Source organism: Phacochoerus africanus, chromosome 2 (genome assembly GCF_016906955.1).
Source record: "Phacochoerus africanus isolate WHEZ1 chromosome 2, ROS_Pafr_v1, whole genome shotgun sequence".
In the NCBI taxonomy this organism is placed as follows: domain Eukaryota; kingdom Metazoa; phylum Chordata; class Mammalia; order Artiodactyla; family Suidae; genus Phacochoerus; species Phacochoerus africanus.
This window is the reverse complement of record NC_062545.1, coordinates 196,744,014-196,765,206: the sequence shown is the minus strand read 5'-3', so window position 1 is coordinate 196,765,206 and position 21,193 is coordinate 196,744,014. Positions and strand designations below refer to the sequence as shown.

The 21,193-nt window shown below is 39.9% G+C and overlaps 1 protein-coding gene across 7 annotated transcripts in view; it reads right to left on the bottom strand.

Annotated features, from left to right (window-relative positions):
* Positions 1-9,421: 9,421 nt before the first annotated feature.
* The window catches only part of WDR89 (WD repeat domain 89), a 33,723-nt gene continuing 21,951 nt past the window's right edge, over positions 9,422-21,193 (bottom strand). For 3 of the 7 annotated variants that reach the window (XM_047767523.1, XM_047767519.1, XM_047767524.1), the window contains one exon: positions 9,422-10,709. In XM_047767523.1, the coding sequence (XP_047623479.1) occupies positions 9,519-10,679 (1,161 nt within the window). In that variant the 5' untranslated portion in view covers positions 10,680-10,709 and the 3' untranslated portion in view covers positions 9,422-9,518. Of the gene's footprint in view, positions 10,710-12,177; positions 12,200-14,684; positions 14,781-21,193 lie in introns of those variants that run through there. The other 4 variants (XM_047767520.1, XM_047767522.1, XM_047767521.1 and 1 more) reach the window with 3 other exon arrangements.

Sequence of the window (21,193 nt, the reverse complement as noted above, 5' to 3'; positions counted from 1 at the left end):
TTCTGGCTTGGGCACATAATGAAATTTCAGCCAATGACACTTGCTACAAACCCTTTCAGAAAGTGTGTGTAATCATTAATAAAAACAATCACAAGCTGCTGGCATGAAAACAGAACTCCAGATCAGCAGAATAGGACAAAAAGCCCAGAAATAAACCCATACATCTATGGTCAACTAATCCATGACAAAGGAGACAAGAATATACAATGGAAAAAAGAAAGTCTCTTCAGTGAGTGGTGCTGGGAAAACTGGACAGCTACATGTAAAAGAATGAGATTAGTACACTTTCTAACATCATACACCAAAATAAACTCAAAATGGATTAAAGACCTAAATATAAGACCAGATATCATGAAACTCTTAGAGGATAAAACATAGGCAGAACACTCTCTGACATAACCACAGCAATGTTTTCAGATCCACCTGCTAGAGTAATGAAAATAAAAACAAAAATAAACAAATGGGACCTAAACTTAAACAATCACAAGCAAAGAAATAGTCCCCTTTTCCATTAAGCACTGTTGAGTGTGGATGTGGTCATTGGCTGATTTCAGTCATCTTGCGAACTTGAACCTGACAAGATGAAAACTGGCAGAGCAGGAGTTTCCGTTGTGGCTCAGTGGAAACAAATCTGACTAGGATCCATGAGGACGCAGGTTAGATCCCTGGCCATGCTCAGTGGGTTAAGGAACCAGCATTGCCAAGAGCTGTGGTGTAGGTCGCAGACGCAGTTCAGATCTGGCATTGTTGTGGCTGTAGCGTAGGCTGGCAGCTACAACTCTGGTTCGACCCCTAGCCTGGGAACCACCATATGCCCCAGGTGAGGCCCTACAAAAGGAAAAGAAAAAAAAAAAAAGAAAATGAAAAAGAAAAAGAAAACTGGCAGAGCAGAAAAATGGTCACAGGTGCAGCTCAGATGAGATTCCTGGCCCTGGAACTCCCAGGTGCTGTGGCTGCAGCTGGGGAAACCAACCCCCTCACGACTTCTGATTAGATCAATATTATGCTTATGTTATGGCCACATAAATGTTATTCGCCATTAGGTCAAGCAGTATACTACAATTCTGTTTTTTTCTCATATAAGTTTTTACCCATTGGAATTAAAAATGATCTGCCACCTCTTTTCATTTGCATGTTTCCATGTGCCTATTAAGTTCCCAACCTCTGCAGCAGACTTGTCACATCCCTTCAAAGTGATTTTCATTTCTTTCCTATTAAAATTAAAATTAAAATTAAAATTTTTTCTCTCTCCTTTCTCATTTTCCCTTCTTCTTTTATTTATATATACTTATTTGGCTGTGCGCATGGCATGCAAAAGTTCTCAGGCCGGGGATCAAACCCACACCACAGCAGTGACCTGAGCCACAGCGACAGGGAACTTCCACCTCTTTAATTTCTTTTCTTTTTTTTTTTTTATTACTCAGATGAATTTATCACATCTGTAGTTGTATAACACCTCTTTAATTTCTAAACCCACTTCCATTCCCTTCTCCCATAATACCAGTCAGCTACTCTATGGTGATGAATATAATTGTCTATATATGTCCTTGCAAAATGTGAATTGCTTTTTGTATATTTTAAAATTATATGAATGGTTTTCCCCACACATGCATTCAATTTCCTAGTGTTTTCCTTTGATACTATATTTTTATGATCAAGCCATATGGCTAAAGTATAGATCTAGTCTATTGCTTCTAGGTGTTGTAGAGTGCTTCATTGAGTGCATCCACCACATTCTTATCCGTCTCTCCAAGGACAGATATCCAGGCTGTTTCCAACTCTAGGAAATAATGTGTTTAGGACATCACACCAAGCATTGTCATTGCTTACCAGAGGACACATGAACATATATGCTTTTGCTTCCAGAATAGCTGTATCTGTGTCTGCAACCCTATCAGCTGTACTTAGAGGTTCCTATCTGCCCACATTCTCTAGCACTGGCTATCATTTAATTTCCCATTTTTTTTTTTTTTTTAGGGCCGCACCTGCAGTACGTGCAGGTTCCCAGGTTAGGGGTTCTATTGGAGCTATAGCTGCCGGCCTTTGCCACAGCCATGGCAACTCAGGATCTGGGCTGCATCTTTGACCTACACCACAGTTCACAGCAATACCGGATCCTTAACCCACTGAGCAAGGCCAGGGATTGAACTTGAAACCTCATGGTTCCTAGTCAGGTTCATTCCGATGCGCCACGACGGGAACTACTTAATTTCCTATTTTTGGAATTCTGAATAAAAGCGATTTTTTTTTCATTTTTCTAATTTCTAAGTAGTCTGATTTTTTTTTCAGTTTCTTCTGAAGTTTGCCTTTTCATATTCGTTGTTTATTTTTCCATTGGCATTGTTTTCCCTTACTGAAGAATTCCTTCTATAGTCTGTATTTACTCACTCATTGATTTCAAATATCTTTTCTCCCATTCTGTCATTTATCTTTAGATCTTTTGTGACCAGAAATGCTTGATTTTAACATAATCAAATTTCTTGTTTTTGCCTTATACTTTACACATTTGTTGTCACCTCTAGGTTAGAGATTCTCCCATGCTTCCTTCTCTTTAATTTTTAAATTATTACTATTATTAATATTTTTCTTTTTTGGGCTGCACCTGTGACATCTGGAAGTTCCCAGGCTAGGGGTAGAATTGGAGCTGCTGGTCTACACCACAGCCACAGCAACACCAGATCCTTAAGCAAGGCCAGGGAATGAACTCCAATCCTCATGGATATCACAGCTTGCAGCAACCCCAGATCCTTAACCCACTGAGCCACAATGTGAATTCCCTCATTTTACCTTCTTAACAGCAGTGTATGGAGCTTTTCATTTCTCTACATCCTTGCCAACACTTTTTTGACTAGAGCCATCCAAGTGGGTGTAAAACAGTATGTCACTGCAATTCCCTAATGGCTAATGATGTTAAATATCTTTGTGTTTATTGACCATTTGTTCATCTTCTTTGGAGAAAAGTCTATTCAGATCCTTGACCATGTAAAAAACTGGGTGGCCTTTTTATTATTGAGTAAAGGTTTTTGGGTTTGTTTTTTTTTTTAAGTGTATGTCCTGGATACAAGTTTTTATCTATTATTTGCAAATATTTTCTACCATTCTGTGCATTGGTATACCTTTACTCATCCTTTTACTTTTTCACCTATGTCTTTAAGTGAGTCTTGTTCATTTTTATTTTTTAATCTTTTAAAAAATCTTATTTTTAAAAATTTCCACTTTAAAATTTTCAATATAGGAGTTCTCACTATGGCTCAGAGGGTTAAGAACCTGTACAGAGTCTGTGAGGATGTGAGTTCGATCCCTGGCCTTGCTTAGCAGGTTAAGGATCTGGGGTTGCTACAAGCTGTGGTGTGGGTTACAGATGTGACTCGGATTGGTGCTGCTGTAGCTGCAGCTCCGATTCAACCCTTGGCACAGGAACTTCCATATGTTGTAGGTATGCCCATAAAAAAGGGAAAAAAATTTTTTTTCAATATGGTATCTCCTTTAATTGGTGAGTTTAATCCACTTATACCATTTTCCTTATGGTTGCATGCATTAGGTAACCTGTCAGTTCATTTTCCTCCCCAACTCTGCTGGCTGCTATGTCCTCTCTTGTTCCAATCTGGATGGAATACTGTGGGCCTGTACAATCTGTTATCCTGTCAGTATATTTACTATATTGTGGCCCTGATTTCTGGTATCTGTCTTCCTTGATTTACCCGCTTATTTTTTGTGAAGTATATCCTCCAGTAGACTTTTAAAAGGCCACATAGAAAGTAAAGTTTCCTCATGAACATGGAGAGCACAAGTTCAGATAGCAGGAATTTGTCCTCAGAACTTCGAAGGCATTTGTCATCCATTCCTCATTTCCTAATGAGGAATCTAATAATGCAGATGTTATTCTCATTCCGAAGTGGCTGTTTTTTATGCTCTCTTTGGAAACTTTTTAAAGACTTTCTCTTTATTCCTAAAATTCTGAAACTCCACAGTGGTATTCCTTCGTGTGGGTCTTTTTCACTCATTACACTTGACACACTTGTTGGGTCTTTCAACCCGAACTGAAGTTCTGGGATAGTCTCTTATGTTGCTTCATTTTAATAATCCCTCCCCACTCTTAAAAATTTTTTTCACTTTATTAAACTGTCAGTCTGAAGACCCAAATAGACATTTCTCCAAAGACATATGGATGGCCAGCAGACGCATGAAAAGATGCTCAACATCACTAATTACTAGAGAAAGGCAAATGAAAGCTACAACGAGGTACCACCTCAGACCATTATCATTATAATAACATACATCATTATAATAAATATACAAATAACAAATGCTGAAGAGTGTGGGGAGAAAAGGGAACTGTCCTACACTTTTTGTGGGAATGTAAATTGCTACAACCACTATAGAAAACAGTATGGAAGTTCCTCATAAAACTAAATATAGAACTATCATATGACCCAGCAATCTCACTCCTGGGCATCTATCTGAACAAAACTACAATTTAAAAAGATATATGCATCGTATGTTCACAGCAGCACTGCTTACAATAGCCAAGACATAGAAGCAACCTAAATGTCCATTGACAAATAAATGGATTAAAAAGATGTGGTACATGTATACAATGGAATACTACCCCGCCATAAAAAAGTCAAATACTGTAAAGCAGCTATGATGAAAAAAAAAAAATTAAAAAAAAACCCAAAATAATGTCATTTGTAGCAACATGGATGGAACTAGAGACTCTCATACTAAGTCAGAAAGAGAAAGAAAAATATATGATATCACTTACATGTGGAATCTAAATTATGGCATACATGAACCTTTCTACAAAACAGAAACAGACTCACAGACATGGAGAACAGACTTGTGGTTGCCAAGGGGGAGGAGGAGGAAGTGGGATGGACTGGGAGTTTGGGGTTAGTAGGTGAAAACTATTACATTTAGAATAGATAAACAATAAGACCCTATTGTATATCACAGGGACCGCTATCCAATCTCTTGGGATAGAACATGATGGAAGACAATATGAGAAAAAGAATGTATATATATATATGTATATATATATTCATACATATATATATATATATATATATATATATATATATGAATGATTGGGTTGCTTTGCTGTGAGCAGAAATTGGCATGACACTGTAAATCAAATACAATAAAAACAAAACAAAAAACCTCATTTTCAATATTAGGGGAAAGGGAACACATTTTTATAAACACTTATTAAAAAACAAAAAACAGGAGTTCCCCTTGTGGGTCGGCAGTAGCAAAAATCCAACTAATCCTCCATGAGGGTGTGGGTTTGATCCCTGGCCTTGTTCAGAGGGTTAAGGATCTGGCATTGCCATGAGCTGTGGTGTGGGTGGCAGATGCAGCTTGGATCTGGCGTTGCTGTGGCTGTGGCTGTGGCATAGTTCCCTAGCCTGGGAACTTCCATATGCCATATGGAAGTTCAAAAAAACCCAAAACTGTCAATCTGATACTAGAGTCCTATATTTATCTTCTGTGGCCTTTGTTTTTTCTCTCACTTTCTCTCTCTCTCTCTCTTTTTTTTTGTCTTTTTTGCCTTTTCTAGGGCCGCTTCCTGCGGCATATGGAGGTTCCCAGGCTAAGGGTCCAATTGGAGCTGTAGCTGCCAGCCTATGCCATAGCCACAGCAATGCAAAATCAGATCCGAGTCTTCAGCCCTCATCACAGCTCACGGTAACACCGGATCCTTAACCCACTGAGCGAGGCCAGGGATGGAACCCACAACCTCATCGTTCCTAGTCAGATTCGTTAACCACTGCGCCACGACGGGAACTCCATTTTCTGTCTCTTTCACAGGTATTTCCTCACTTGCATCTTACAACTGTAATAATTATTTTGAATTTTAAGTATTTTTCAAAGTTCTTTTTGTTTGCTTTTCACGGCCACACCCATGGCAATATGGAAGTTCCTAGGCTAGGGGTCAAATTGGCACTGCAGCCACCAGCCTACACCACAGCCACCACAACTTGGGATCCGAGCCACATCTGTGATCTACATCACAGCTCACGGCAATGCCAGATCCTTAACCCAGTGAGAAGAGCCAGGGATCAAACCCCTGTCCTCAATACTAGTCAGATTCATTTCTGCTGCATCACAACAGAAACTCCAAAAGCTCTATACTTTTGATAACTCCTGTTGCATTTCCTATTATTTTATAAATGCCATGTCTCTGAAAGTTTTACCAACTTTTTCCACTTAACACGGTCAGCATTGTCTCATATTCTAAAATATCTTGAAAACATTGTTTTTCATTTTTACACAGCCCCTCATCAAAAGATCAAAATGTACCAAAGATTTTAAGCAGCATGAGACATTATCAAACCTGTGTTTTGGAGTTCCTGTCGTGGCGCAGTGGTTAACGAATCTGACTAGGAACCATGAGGTTGTGGGTTCCATCCCTGGCCTCGCTCAGTGGGTTAAGGATCCGGCGTTACCGTGAGCTGTGGTGTAGGTTGCAGACGCGGCTTGGATCCTCCGTTGCTGTGGCTCTGGCGTAGGCTGGTGGCTACAGCTCTGATTAGACCCCTAGCCTGGGAATCTCCTTATGCCCTGAGAGCAGACCTAGAAAACGCAAAAAGACAAAAAAAACCTGTTTTTGATTTTCGGTCTACAAGTAGTAGGGAGGATGAAGTGGAGAGGTTAGACAGAGTCTGTAACCTAGGAGAGAAATGATGAGAGTCTGATCTAAGGCCTTAGTGCTGGGGGGAAAGGCCAAAGAACAGGCTGGCAGATGCGGGAAGCGGAATGGCATAGGGCTTGGTGAAAGATTGGTTAAGAGAAGAGAAAAATCCTCAGTTATCCTCAGGTTTATGGTTTGGACAACACCAAGAATAGCTGAATTTTTCCAAATAAGAATCTTATATTTTTAACGTGCTTAACACTTACCTCATAGGAGTTAAGATAAACCATATCTAAGTGTAAGCTGTAAATGTTCTTTAGAAAAATAAAAGCTTCCCCCAGTGTTACAGTCTCAGAGACTACATGTTAAATGTTAAATGTCAATGTTAAACAATTAACATTTAAAAAGAAATGTAAGAGTTCCCCAATGTTCATTGCAGGACTATATATAATAGCCAAGACATGGAAACAACCTAAATGCCTATCAACAGAGGAGTGGATAAAGAAGATGTGGTACACACAGGAGTTCCCATTGTGGCTCAGTGGTTAATGAACCTGAGTAGTAACCATGAGGTTGTGGGTTTGATCCCTGGCTTCACTGAGAGGGTTAAGGATCAGGCGTTGCCATGAGCTATGGTGTAAGTCGCAGATGAAGCTCGGATATGGGCAGCAGCTGTAGCTCCAATTAGACCCCCTAGCCTGGGAAACTCCATATGCCATGGGTGCATCCCTAAAAAGACAAAAAATAAAAAATACACTAAAACGAAAGAAGATGTGGTACATATATGCAATGGAGTATTACTCAGCCACTAAAAGGAAAGAAATAATGGCATTTGCAGCATCATGGATGGACCTAGAAATTATCATGCTAAGTGAAGTTAGTCAGACAGTGAGACACCAATGTCATATGCTATCACTTACATGTGGAATCTAAAAAAAGGACACAGTGAACTTCTTTGCAGAACAGATACCGACTCACAGACTTTAAAAAACGTGTTTTCCAAAGGAGACTGGTTGGGGGTGGGAGGATGGGCTGGGGGTTTGGGATGGAAATGCTATAAAATTGGGTTGTGATGAACATTGTACAACTACAAATGTAATAAAATTCATTGAGTTTAAAAAAAAAAAAAAAAAAGGAGTTCCTGTTGTGGCACAGTGGAAACGAATCCAACTAGGAACCATGAGGTTGAGGGTTTGATCCTTGGCCTCACTCAGTGGGTTAGGGATCTGGCATTGCCGTGAGCTGTGGTGTAGGTTCCTAGTCTGGGAACTTCCATATGGCACAGGTGCAGCCCTAAAAAGACAAAAGACCAAAAAAAAAAAAAAGAAAAGAAAGAAAGAATGAATGAAAGAAATGTACGAATTCCTGTCATAGTGCAGCGGCAATGAATCTGACTAGGATCCATGAGGACACAGGTTTGATCCCTGGCCTCACTCAGTGGGTTAAGGATCCAGCGTTGCTGTGAGCTGTGGTGTAGGTTGCAGATGCAGCTCAGATCTGGCATTGCTGTGGCTGTGGCATAGGCTGGCAGGTACAGCTCCAATTCGACCCCTGATCTACGAATCTCCATATGCCATGGGTGTGGCCCTAAACAGCAAAAATAAAATAAAATAAAAAGAAATGTAGGCATTCCCTTATGGTGCAGTGGATTAAGGATCTGGTATTGTCAATGGAGTGGTGGGGTTGCTGCTGTGGCCCAGGGTTTGATCCCTGGCCTGGGAACTTCCACATGCTGTGGGTGTGACCAAAAAAATTAAATCAAAACATTAAAAAATAAAGAGAGGTGTTCCCATTGTGGCACAGTGGAAATGAATCCGACTAGTATCCAGGAGGATGCAGGTATGATCCCTGGCCTCAGTCAGTGGGTCGGGGATCCAGCATGGCTTTGAGCTGTGGTTCAGGCCAGCAGCTGTAGTTCCGATTCCACCCCTAGCCTGGGAACTTCCATATGCCACGGCTGTGGCCCTAAAAAGCAAAATAAATTAATAGTAAACAAATATTTTCACTTTTAATTAAACATTAAAAAAGACACCAAACCTTTAGAGGGATCAACTTTTTAATAAAGATTCTTTGGAGAAATATTAAAAGGAAGGATGGAAAAATTATCAGTAAACAAAAATTCAAGTTTAAAATTATGGATGGATGAAACACTATAGAAGAAAATTTTATCACAAAATATTGAAATATTTTAAAATAAAAAGTTATTTTACTATTATAAATACTTTCATTTGTATATATTCACTTTGAATTTCAAAGTGAATTTCGCAAGGTAATTTCTGCATCATCAGCAAAACACCTGTTTACTCTTTAACAAACAATATTAAAGGATAGATGAAAATATTTACTAAATGTATTTTTCTCAAATAAATGCAAATCACTTTATTTCTGAAAACATTTAATTCTATTTAGACTCATTAGAATATTTATATTTAAATACACTAGTGTAATCTATATGTATTAAGCAAGTAGGAGCTTCTCAAAATGAAGAAAATACTCTGATTTGGCTTTAAAAATAATGAAGACGATTTAAAATGTAAAACTGAGCTTAAAAAAACATAGCCCAAACCACCTGCTTTTTAAAGTCACATCAGCCATTTACTTCTAAAAAACACTTATCAAAGCTATTTCTTTAAACCCAACATTCACTAATTCAACAGATGGGTTTTTAAAATGAGAAATGTAATTTTACTTTCAAGTCACTGATTATACACTCAACTGGTGGCTTAAAAAAAATAATTTTAGAATACATGAAGATCTGAATTAAACCATTCCCAACATTTTTCCAGGACTGGCTTGTTTTTAAAGATGATCTTTAAGCACAGATAGTACACAGAAATAATTGTTTGCAACTCTAAAACCTATGAGGTCAACTCCTAAGGTAACATCACTGCTTTTTCCTTCTCTTATATGAATCATTACTGTGAACTCGGACTCGCTGGTACACAGAGGAGGCTATTTTCATGCTGTCTTTCTTTGTAAATGTCTTCTCCGTTGCTCCAGGTTTCCAAAGTAACAACTGTGCATCTTCTCCTCCAGTTAGCAAAGAATCATCCTGCATATTCCAGCAGAAAGATCGGACTGTAGCAGCATGCCCTCCCTGCAGACTGGTAACATGGACCAATCCCGATGCAGTACAGCTCATTACATGAATAATTCCTTGGTTTGTTCCTCCAACAACAAACAATCTGTCTGTCTTTTCATGATACAGGCCACCAATCAAATAGTCCAAAACACCTTCTTTCACATTAATGACTTGTCTGACATCCTGGATGTTCAAACGTGTAATTGGTTCATCGGTATCCAGATGATTAAGGTCCCACCAACAAAATCCTTCATCATGTGTCATGCAGTAAATCTGTTTATACTCTTTCCCAGACCAACCAATAGAGCTCACTGATGAAACGGAATTACAGGTTGTAACGAGTGCATCTTCTTCATTATCAGCACTGATGTCAAATACGTTTACCAAGCCATCAGTTGAACCTGAGACAACCATGTTAGGGTCTCTGGGATGGAAACATACTTGAGTGATATCATCACTGTGTGTCTCTGAATATGCACCTAATGGGTCTTTAGGAGCAGACAAGCCTTGAGAATTAATTCTTGCATCCCAAAATACCAACAATGCATCATCATCAACCTTTTCTGTACCAGCACAAATGATATGATCATTACAGCTGATATCAAAACTGATAAAAATATTGGAAGGGTAACCCTTGAACAGCTGGACAGGTTTATTACTGGCTAATCGAGCATCCCAACATTTTACAGTGCCATCAGCACAGGATGAATACACGCTGTCATGGGAACTGGCAAATTTGACTCCATTAAGTCCAGGATACCCTCTAAATTCTCGTAGTATGTTTAACCTTTCTTTATCATATATTCGGATTGATCCACTAGAACATAAAACAGCAACCAAGCTTCCTTTTTCTGCTGATATGGTCTTTGACGTGTCTATGCCAAGCAGATAAGTAGGTTCTTTAGTTTCTGAGGAACGTTTAACAATGTTCAAATTAGCAAATTGTTCCTCCATCTTCTCCATATCAGGAGTGTATCCAAGGGTGGTAAAAATCTGTAATAAAGCAAACATTAAAATTAAACCCAAAGCATCTCTACATTGTAATTAAATTAAGAACATTTCCCTGTGAGGGCTGGCATAAAACAAAAGAAATAAATTCTAATATTTCAATCATGATGTAATGAAAACTCAGCTGCCTCCTAATTCAACCACTTTCTGAATACTGAATCTACCATATATGGTTATGACAGTAAGAGAATTTAAAAAACATGAACATACACTGCTCAGTGATTCCTTTTGGCTCAAACCCAATCACTAGTCCTACTCATAGTCTTCAGCATGAGCTAGGCTCTACACTTTGGAATCATCTCTTCCTGGCCCCAGCTGTCTTACACACCTATAGAATACAAACACAGATGTGTGGGCAGAAAAATGGTCCCCCAAAGATGTTCATGCCTTAATCCCAGGAACCTATGAATGTATTAGGTTACATGGCCAAGAGGAATTGAGACTGTAGATGGAATTAAGGCTGCTAATCAGTTAACCTCAAAATAAAGAAATCAGGAGTTCCCATTGTGGTACAGCAGAATGAACCCAATTGGTATCCATGAGGATGCAGGTTGATCTCTGGCCTCACTCCATGGGTCAGGGATCCCGAGTTGCCATGAGCTGTGGTGTAGGTCACAGATGCAGCTAGGATCTGGAGTTGCTGCAGCTGTGGTGTAGGCCGGCAGCTGTAGCTCCGCTTTGACCCCTAGACTGGGAACTTCCATATGCCACGAGCATGGCCCTAAAAAGCAAAATAAACAAATAAACAAATAAAATAAGGAAATTGGTCTGTATTATCTGTGTGGGCCCAGAGTCATCACCAGTGTCTTTAAAAATAGAAGGAGGCCCAGATATGAGAGTCAGAGGGATATTACTGTGGAAGAAAGGTTCTGGACATACTGCTGTTTGTTTGGGGCAAAAAGCCTTTTAGAAAGCAGAAAAGGCAGGAAAAAGGCCTCCTTTAGAGCCTTCACATGGAAGTACAGCCCTGCTAACATCTTGATTTTAGTCCATTGAGACCCATTTTGGACTTCTGACATATAATAAATTTGTGTTGTCTCCAGCCACAGAGTTTGCAGGAAATTGTTGTAGTAACAATAGAAAACTAACAGAGGTTCCCAGTAGGAATTCTGGAGATGTGCTTCTCAGGCAGCAGTAGCGTGTAAGCTGTGGAGCTGGAATGTGCACCTCAGCACCTTGGCTTCAGGGACTTGTGCCTTCACCACCACACCAGGTTGCCTCTCATGGAAGGGGATATACATTTTTTGAAGAGTTCAGGCCAGTTGTTTCATAAAATGTCTCATATTCCAGGTTTTTCTAGTTGTTTCATGATTAAATTCCAGTTTAGCATTGTTATCAGGGATACATTTCAGGTGATCCTGGGTACTTCTTACAGTATTACATTAAGAAGTCTCATAACAGCAAGTTTGATCATTTTTTTGTTTGTTTTTTGTCTTTTTAGGGTCATACATACCCACAGCATATGGAGGTTCCCAGGCTAGGGGTTGACTCAGAGCTGCAACTCCCGGCCTCTGCCACAGACACATCAACGTGGGATCTGAGCTGCATCTGCAACCTACACCACCGCTCACAGCAACACTGGATCCTTAACCCAGTGAGCGAGGCATGGATCGAAGCTGTGTCCTCATGGATGCTAGTCAGATTCATTTCTGCTGAGCTACGATGGGAATTCTTGATCACTTAAGTTCTTGTTAAGGCTCAAATTGTCCCCGACTAGACCACTGAGAGACCCTTCAGGCCAGCTTCTGTGTGCATGTGATATATCATTATTACCATTAGTCTGAAAGCCCTGCACGGAATAACTCTGTATAGGAGTAAGATACATCTGAAAATGGTGAGCTTCCTTCAAGTATCCAGAGGCCAAATGGCCATTTACCCCCACAGCATAACTGTGGGTTTACAACCAGGTAAGCAAAAAAGGCCTCTTCCCTTAAATGTGTATGCTTGCTTCTGTCCCAGGACTAGAGCACAGGTTTCTTTGCCTGGGATACTTTCTCCACCTTTTCTGGGTAACTCCTCCCTGATAGTCAGATCTCAATATGTTACCTCCCCAGAGAGACAGTCTCTGATCAACCAACCTTAGGTAACCTGTCACCCCCTATCATATTGCCTGTTTTACTAATGAAAAAATTAAAAATGCTTAATTATGAAATACTTCATATGTACAAAGAAGTAGAGAAAAAAGAAAACATACATTCAAACACATTACCCATATTTAACAGATAGGAACATTTTGTCATATTTGCTTCAGTTTTTCATTTAAAGAAATCCTATGATTAAGAAATCACATTTATATGTATATAACCATGTGTATATGTATTTAATGGCATCACATTATCTTTGCTGCAATTTGCTCTTTCACTCAATATTTTTGAAAAACCCCATTTTACTATGGAACTTATTACCTGACTTTCTTGCTTCTTTTGTTATCAATAAATGGTTGCTGAATAAAGAATGAATAATTGATTCACCTTTCATGCATTAAGAGCTGAAGAATTTTAGGAGAAACAGAGGAAACCTAAAATGATACTGCCTGTGACAGTGTGTTTGCAGGGGGAGCCTTGCTTATGGGAATTAGTAAATAATGGCATTCCTTAACAGTACTTTAAATAAAGCACAAAAAGGAAATACAGAGAAAGTACTTATATTTGTAAGAAAATATTCAACACAAATTTACCACAAGCTTTTCAAATATATCCTAAAATATGTCACTTAAGGGTATGCTGCCTATACTTCAAGGAAGAAATCCTTTTAAATTCCAGATCAAAACAACTGCCCATTGCTGAAATAGTCAAAGTTTTTTGTGTGTATTTTGTTTATTCATTTGTTTGGCTTTTTAGGGCCATGCCTACAGCGTATGGAAGTTCCCAACCTAGGGGTTGAATCGGAGCTACAGCTGCCGGCCTATACCACAGCTATAGCCATCTGGGATTTGAGCAACCTCTGCGACCTACACCACAGTTCAGAACAACACGAGATCCTTAACCCCTGATCGAGGCCAGGGATTAAACCCATGTCCTCATGGATATTAGTCAGATTCATTACTGCTGAGCCACAATAGGAACTCCCAAGTTGAATGTGGTTTTTAAGCTCAAGTCATCATTTATAGGACTATGACCATGCATTGCTACCTCAAGCACACAGTACTACTGTACTTCCTGGCATCATGCTGCCTGCAGAGTCTGTTTCATGTGGAACAGTCCCTGGCAAGGCTTTAATCCAAAGGATTCTGGGACTAGTGAGGCAGGCAGAGTGGTCCAGATAGAACACAGAAAACTAACACTTTAAGGCAATAGCAATGGTAACAACTGTCATGGCTGTCCATGTGACACACTGTTTAAATGCAATGTATTACTTCAAAAAAAGAAAGACATATTAGAGGGTAGGTAGGTCCCACAACACTCTCAAGCTATAGAGTTTATATTCATTCATCCACAGATACAAACAGTAGAATGGTTTAATTTCTTAGAGAAAAACAGGAAAACCTCTAGCTTGTGCTTTAACACATTAATATGCAAGTGAGTCAGATGTGAAACAGAACTTCCAAGGCAACATAGTTAATCCTTAATGTTAACATAATAATGAATCATTCTAAAATGATGAATACACTCTCTATGTGTGCCCTTAGCTGAGTTTTCCTTGCAATGATCCACTTTCCAGTCCTCAAGATTAGCCAGAGGCTCTCTTCTTACTCTACACGTGCACAGAGCAGCCTCATTCACATTCATGCTTCAAGTGCCACCCACATGGCAATACTCTCCTCTGTCTGTTTACAAGTCCGTCTTTCCAAGGGTCTACTAGCCACTTGAACACGTCCCACTACACCCCAAAGCACAACTGACTGTGTATGCTTCCCTCTCCCCCCGCCAAGCCTTCCCCTTAAAAACAAAGACAACACATGCTTCTCAGTTTTCTCAATTTCGGTCAATGGTACTGCACTGTGACAACACTCTGACCTACCCAGTTATCTATACCAGAACCTCTGGGGAATATCCAGTGCTCCTGCTTAGGGCTCTCATCCACTCTATTTCCAAATCCTGCTTTTGCTCCAGCCTGCTAAGAGAAAAATAAGGTTCAATCCATTTCTGTAGATCAAAACAATACTGACAACGCCAGAGTTCAACCTAACAAAAACATATAAAGAGAACAAGTAAGAATAACCATAATTTTAATATTTTCTCCATTTGTTTCTGTTAGGTGCATAAAAGGAAGCTTAGTTAGCGTCCTAGATTTCAACAGGCCAGTGAAAGTCAAGGACACAGACTGAGCCTTTCTTTTACTAACAAACACACACATGAAAAAGGGCACAAAAAGAGAGGGACAGAAAAGAATACTAAAGCAAGAGTAAGGAGGTGAAAAGAGAAACGAAGAATAGCCAAAAGAGAAGGGCAAAGGAATGGATAAAAGAAAAGGGGGATTTATCACCATGACCTCTTGAATCATATTGCAGTTCTCATTTTCTCAACACTGAGATAGATGAAACAAGAGAGGAGAGGTCTAAATGAAGTTTAGTAGAGTCTGAAGATGTGGTGATTGGCTTCAGTAGGGAAAAATTTTTTGTCCTTGTGTTCAAGGTCATGGCAAGCAACGATAACCAATTTAAATATTGGCCTAATTGGTTCTAAAAAAAATTGCTCATGTCTCATACTGACCCACTTAATGGAGATCAGGAAATAGCAGAACCCCAGCAGTGCCCTGGCACTGAGCCACCACGGTTTTTGTGGTCCTTACTGGGGTAAAGAATTCTCACATCTAACTATAATGCAGTAGCTGGAAGACTTAGAAAGACACCCCAAAACACCATAAAACAAACACCTCAGAATAAGATTTCAGGAGGTGAGAATATTACATGTCTGATGAACTGCCATCTGGAAACACTTTAGATGGGAAATGTTGACTAATCTATCTGAAGAACTATCCTTAGATAATTAGGAATTGATTACTTAATAACAAAATCTTTAAACATAAGTATTTCTTGTGTGGCTTTTGCCTTAGTAAGATATACTATCTTTTATTTTATTTATTTATTTATTTATTTATTTGTCTTTTTGCCTTTTCTAGGGCCGCCTCCCGTGGTATATGGAGGTTCCCAGGCTAGGGGTCCAATCAGAGCCACAGCAACGCCAGATCCAAGCCTCGTCTGCAACCTACACCACAGCTCACGGCAACACCAGATCCTTAATCCACTGAGCAAGGCCAGGGACTGAACCCACAACTTCATGGTTCCTAGTCAGATTTGTTAACCACTGCAACACAACGGGAACTCCAAGATATGTTACCTTTACCAATCAAAATATTGTACTTCCTATTAAAATAAACCCAATAAATTTTATTTCTATATATAACACACATCCTAAACATATCTAGCTGTAACTAAGTATTGCTCTTATTCCTGAAGTGGCCAAGTTTGAAGATAAAATCTGATTGAAAGCCTAGCTAGCTTAAATAATTCCATAATGGAAAAAGAAGTAGGCTTCTTTCCCATTTAAACAAGATGAAAACATACATTTTATACCTATGTAGAAACTATTGATTACAAAAGGCAGTACCAGAAGTCCTTAGCATATTACTTTGCATGAAGTCAGAAATGTATCCTTAGAGATAGATGTATTTCCATCTTTTGGGTATGAATGCTCACCATGCTTGAAAGATCGGACAGCATAAACAACAAATACTATTACATTTTTACTATTAGAGAGTAACGCTGGAGTTCCTCCGTGGCACAACATGACGGGCAGCATCTCTGGAGCACTGAGATGCAGCTTCAATCCCTGGGCTAGAACACCAAATTAAGGATCCAGTGTTGTCACACCTGGGGCATAGGTCCCAACTGCAGCTGAGATCAAATCCCTGGCCCAGCAACTCCATATGCTATGGGGCAGTCAAAAAAAGAAAAAAAAAAAAGAAAAAAAAAAGAGTAACACTTGTATTTGAACTATATGTTGGATAAAGGAATAGTTTTCTTTTGAGACAATCTGTCAGATTTGGGTCAGAAAAACTAATTCTCCACAGTTGAAACTTAATAAAGCCCATTGACCACAAGAAACCAGCTCTGATGACTGCAAAATGCAGAGATTCAACTAATGTCTCAAGTTTAAGAAGAAGCTTAATAGGAAAAGTCATTCAGGAATGCATTCTAAGAACTTCACAATCCACACTAATAATTCAACTACAATATGCTACCACATCTATCAAACTGGTCTAGGATGATTGAGTCTCACAGAGAAGAAAATAATTACAATTGGAGTTCAATAAATGCCAGGCTATGTGCTAAAAACTTACATCTAGTTTTTTATCCTAATCATTTACCCTATGAGGTAGGTATTATCCCCATTTTACAGAGAAAATGAAGCTCAGAGAAACTAACTTACCAATGCTCATAGGTAATAAATGGAAAGATACAGGAAGAGTTTGATTTTGAAACCTGAATTTTAACCTTAGAACCAATGAACATGTGTTTATTTCAATTTTATGCTTTTCTATGTAAGTACTAAAATAAGTGCCAACTTTATTATTATTATTATTATTATTTTGTCTTTTGTCTTTCTAGGGCTGCACTCGCGGCATATGGATGTTCCCAGGCTACTGGTCTAATCAGAGCTGTAGCCACTGGCCTACGCCAGAGCCATAGCAACACCAGCTCTGAGCTGCATCTGCGACCTACACCACAGCTCACGGCAATGCCGGGTCCTTAACCCACTGAGTGAGGCCAGGAACCGAACCCGAAACCCCATGGTTCCTAGTCGGATTCGTTGCCACTGTACCATGATGGGAACTCCAAGTGTCAACTTTAATTAAGGAATATGCCTAAGACTTTGAGAGAAAGAATTACATGTTAATTCTACTATAGGCAGAGGAGAAAGAAAGGGAGCAGGATAACTTAAAAAACACACATCAGAGTTCCCGTTGTGGCTCAATGGGTTAAGAACCCGACTAGTATCCATGAGTATTACGGTTCAATCAAAAAAAGCAAAAAAAGAACCCGATTAGTGGGAGATCCCATTGTGGTGCAGCAGAACTGAATCTGACAGTATCCATGAGGATGCAGGTTTGATCCCTGGCCTTGCTTAGTGGGCTAAGGATCTGGCATTGCCATGACCTGTGGTTGTAGGTTGCAGACGTGGCTTGGATCTGGCACTGGCTTTGGTGTATGCTGGCAGCTACAGCTCTGATTCCACCCCTCACCTGGGAATTTTCATGTGCTGCAGGTGTGGCCCTAAAACAACAACAAAAAACCCCAAAACACTCCATATCAACCTAGAAAAAGGTTACAATAAGTAACCATCACTTTTTATTTTTTGTGTGTCCCATTTTTTATTAAAGAATTTGTATGGAATAGAGAATAGTAAAGGAAACTCTCATGCAACCCATTACACCCCATAAAAAATTACATTTCTCAAGTTATTATTGGGGCAGAGGGTTAAGTTATAAATCATACTCTATTTGAAGGGCAATTAAGAAACTCTAGTGGGGAGTTCCCATTGTGGAGCAGCAGAAACAAATCCAACTAGGAACCATGAGGTGGCTGGTTCGATCCCTGGCCTTGCTCAGTTGGTTAAGGATCTGGCGTTGCAGTGAGTTGTGGTGTAGGTCACAGACGTGGCTCGGATCCTTCACTGCTGTGGCTGTGGTGTAGGCCAGCAGTTGTGGCTCCAATTTGACCCCTAGCCTGGGAACCTCCATATGCCATGCTCAGATCCCGTGTTGCTGTGGCTGTGGTGCAGGCCAGCAACTGTAGCTCCAATTCAATCCCTAGTCTGGGAACTTAACATATGCCGCAGATGTGGCCCTAAAAAGCAAAAATAAAAATAAAACTATAAAGTCAGTACTTGATAAGAACGCTCAAGACTTCATTTGATTATCACTAATTAGGGTAGTTCTGGCTCCCTTAACAAAAACTCTACTGCAAACTCACTTGAACAGTCAGAAAATGTTGACTCTCATACATGGAATAAAAGTACATCCTGCCAGTTGGAATGGGTACACTTTAAAATTAGTGTTCCACATGTGAACAGATAGTAGTTGGAAGGAGAATATTTGCATGGATTGACAAAAATGTCAGGCCAGGGATCAAACCCAAAACCTCATGGTTCCTAGTCGGATTTGTTTCTGCTGCACCAGGATGGGAACTCCACTGTGTATTTTTTTTTTTTTTGCCATTTCTTGGGCCGCTCCTGTGGCATATGGAAGTTCCCAGGCTAGGGGTCTAATCAGAGCTGTAGCCACCGGCCTACGCCAGAGCGACAGCAATGCAGGATCCGAGCCTCATCTGTGACCTACACCACAGCTCACAGCAATGCTGGATCCTTGACCCACTGAGTGAGGCCAGGGATCGAACCCACAACCTCACGGTTCCTAGTCAGATTTGTTAACCACTGAGGCACCATGGAAACTCCTCCTCTGTGTATTTTTAAAATGTATCTATATGTATCTTTTTTCCCCTTCTTTTCACTGCATCACCTGCTGCATATGGAAGTTCCCAGCCAGAGGTTGAATCAGAACTGCAACTAGTCCTACGCCATACCCACAGCCACACTGGATTGGACCCACATCTGCAACCTACCCTGCAGCTTGAAGCAATGGATCCTTAATCCACTGAGCAGGGACAGGGATCAAATCCACATCCTCGCAGAGACAATGTCAGGTCCTTAACCAGTTGAGCCACAACGGGAACTCCTGTAAAGTAGTTCCAGGAATTCCCGTCATGGCTCAGTGGTTAATGAATCTGACTAGGAACCATGAAGTTCCAGGTTCGACCCCTGGCCTTACTCAGTGGGTTAAGGATCTGGTGTTGTTGTGAGCTGTGGTGTAGGTCGCAGACACTGCGCGGATCCTGTGTTCCTGTGGCTCTGGCATAAGCAGGTGGCTACAGCTCCGATTCGACCCCTAGCCTGGGAATCTCCATATGCCATGGGAGCGGCCCTAGAAAAGGCAAAAAGACAATAGATAAATAAATAAATAAATAAATAAATAAAATAGCTCCATGGTTCAAAATTCAACAGCTTCCAAAACTAATGTCTTAGAACATTTCTGTCCTCAAGACTCTTGCCTCTCCCAGGAAGCAACAAATGTTACCAGTTCCTTATGAATTAACAGGTTGTTAATCTGGAAATAATGCAGAGAAGTATTTGTATCTTATCGATAAACTGTCAGAGTAGCACAATGAAAAAAGCAGTATGTTTAAGAATCAAACATCTTAATTTCAAATCCTTGTTCTACCACAAACTAGCTAAGTAATTCTTGTACAAATTAACCTAACTTCTCTAAGCCTCAGCTTCCTCATCTTTAAAATGGGAACAGAAATGGCCATATTTGGGAGTTCCCATCGTGGCTCAGAGGAAACAAATCTGGCTAGTACCCTGAGGACACAGGTTAGATCCCTGGCCTCACTCAGTGGGTTAAGGATCCAGTGCTGCTATGAGCTGTGGTGTAAGTTGCAGATGTGGCCTGGGTCCCTTGCAGTTGCTGTGGCTGTGGGGTAGGCCGGCAGTTACAGCTCCAATTCAAAACCTAGCCTGGGAACCTCCATATGCCATGGGTATGGCCCTAAAAAGAAAAAAAAAAAAAAAATGGCCATACGTGATATTGAGTGCCTTTATAGTCAAATACTATGCTACATGCTGGAGATTCAGATGAGAAACATATCTGCTATCTTCAAGAAGCTGGGAGAAAGACCAGTAAACAATTACAATATAGGGTAATGGTACAAGGGCAGAGGTAATCACAGGAACACAGAGCAGACATGTGTATGGGTGCAATTCTTGGCATAAAGAAAAAAGCAACAAATATTAATTTCCTTATTAATTAATTTCCTTATTAATTTGTCTTATTTCATTTCTCATTCACATTTTAAAAACTATCACTCTACAGCTTTTTATAAAATGAAAGCAGTTACTTTTATATTAAAAGTATTTAAAAAATGAATCAATATACAAAATTTCATGAACACAAATATCAAACCAATAACTCTCAATTCTGAATAAACCACTGTCCTATCATCATTTTATAATGAAAAATATATTTCTAAAGAGCAAATGAACTTCAACATGTTTTAGAAGATGACATAGTTTCACTTAAGTCAAACTTAAGTTCTTAGTGAATTCTTCAAGATTTTTACCTTTCAGTTAGGTACCAATCAGAAAGGCTTAAGATCTACCCCATTAAAAATACTCTTTTGGGGAGTTCTTGTCATGGCACAGAAGAAACGAATCCAACTAGGAACCATGAGGTTGCAGGTTCGATCCCTGGCTTTGCTCAATGGGTTAAGGATCCGGTATTGCTGTGAGCTGTAGTGTAGATGGCAGACACGGCTCGGATCCTGTGCTGCTGTGGCTGTGACAATAGGCCAGTGGCTACAGCTCCGATTCCACCCCTTGCTTGGGAAACTCCATACACCAAGGGTGCAGCCCTAAAAAGGAAACAAAAAAACCCCCACCTCTTTGGTAGTTCCCACTGTAACTCAGCAGGTT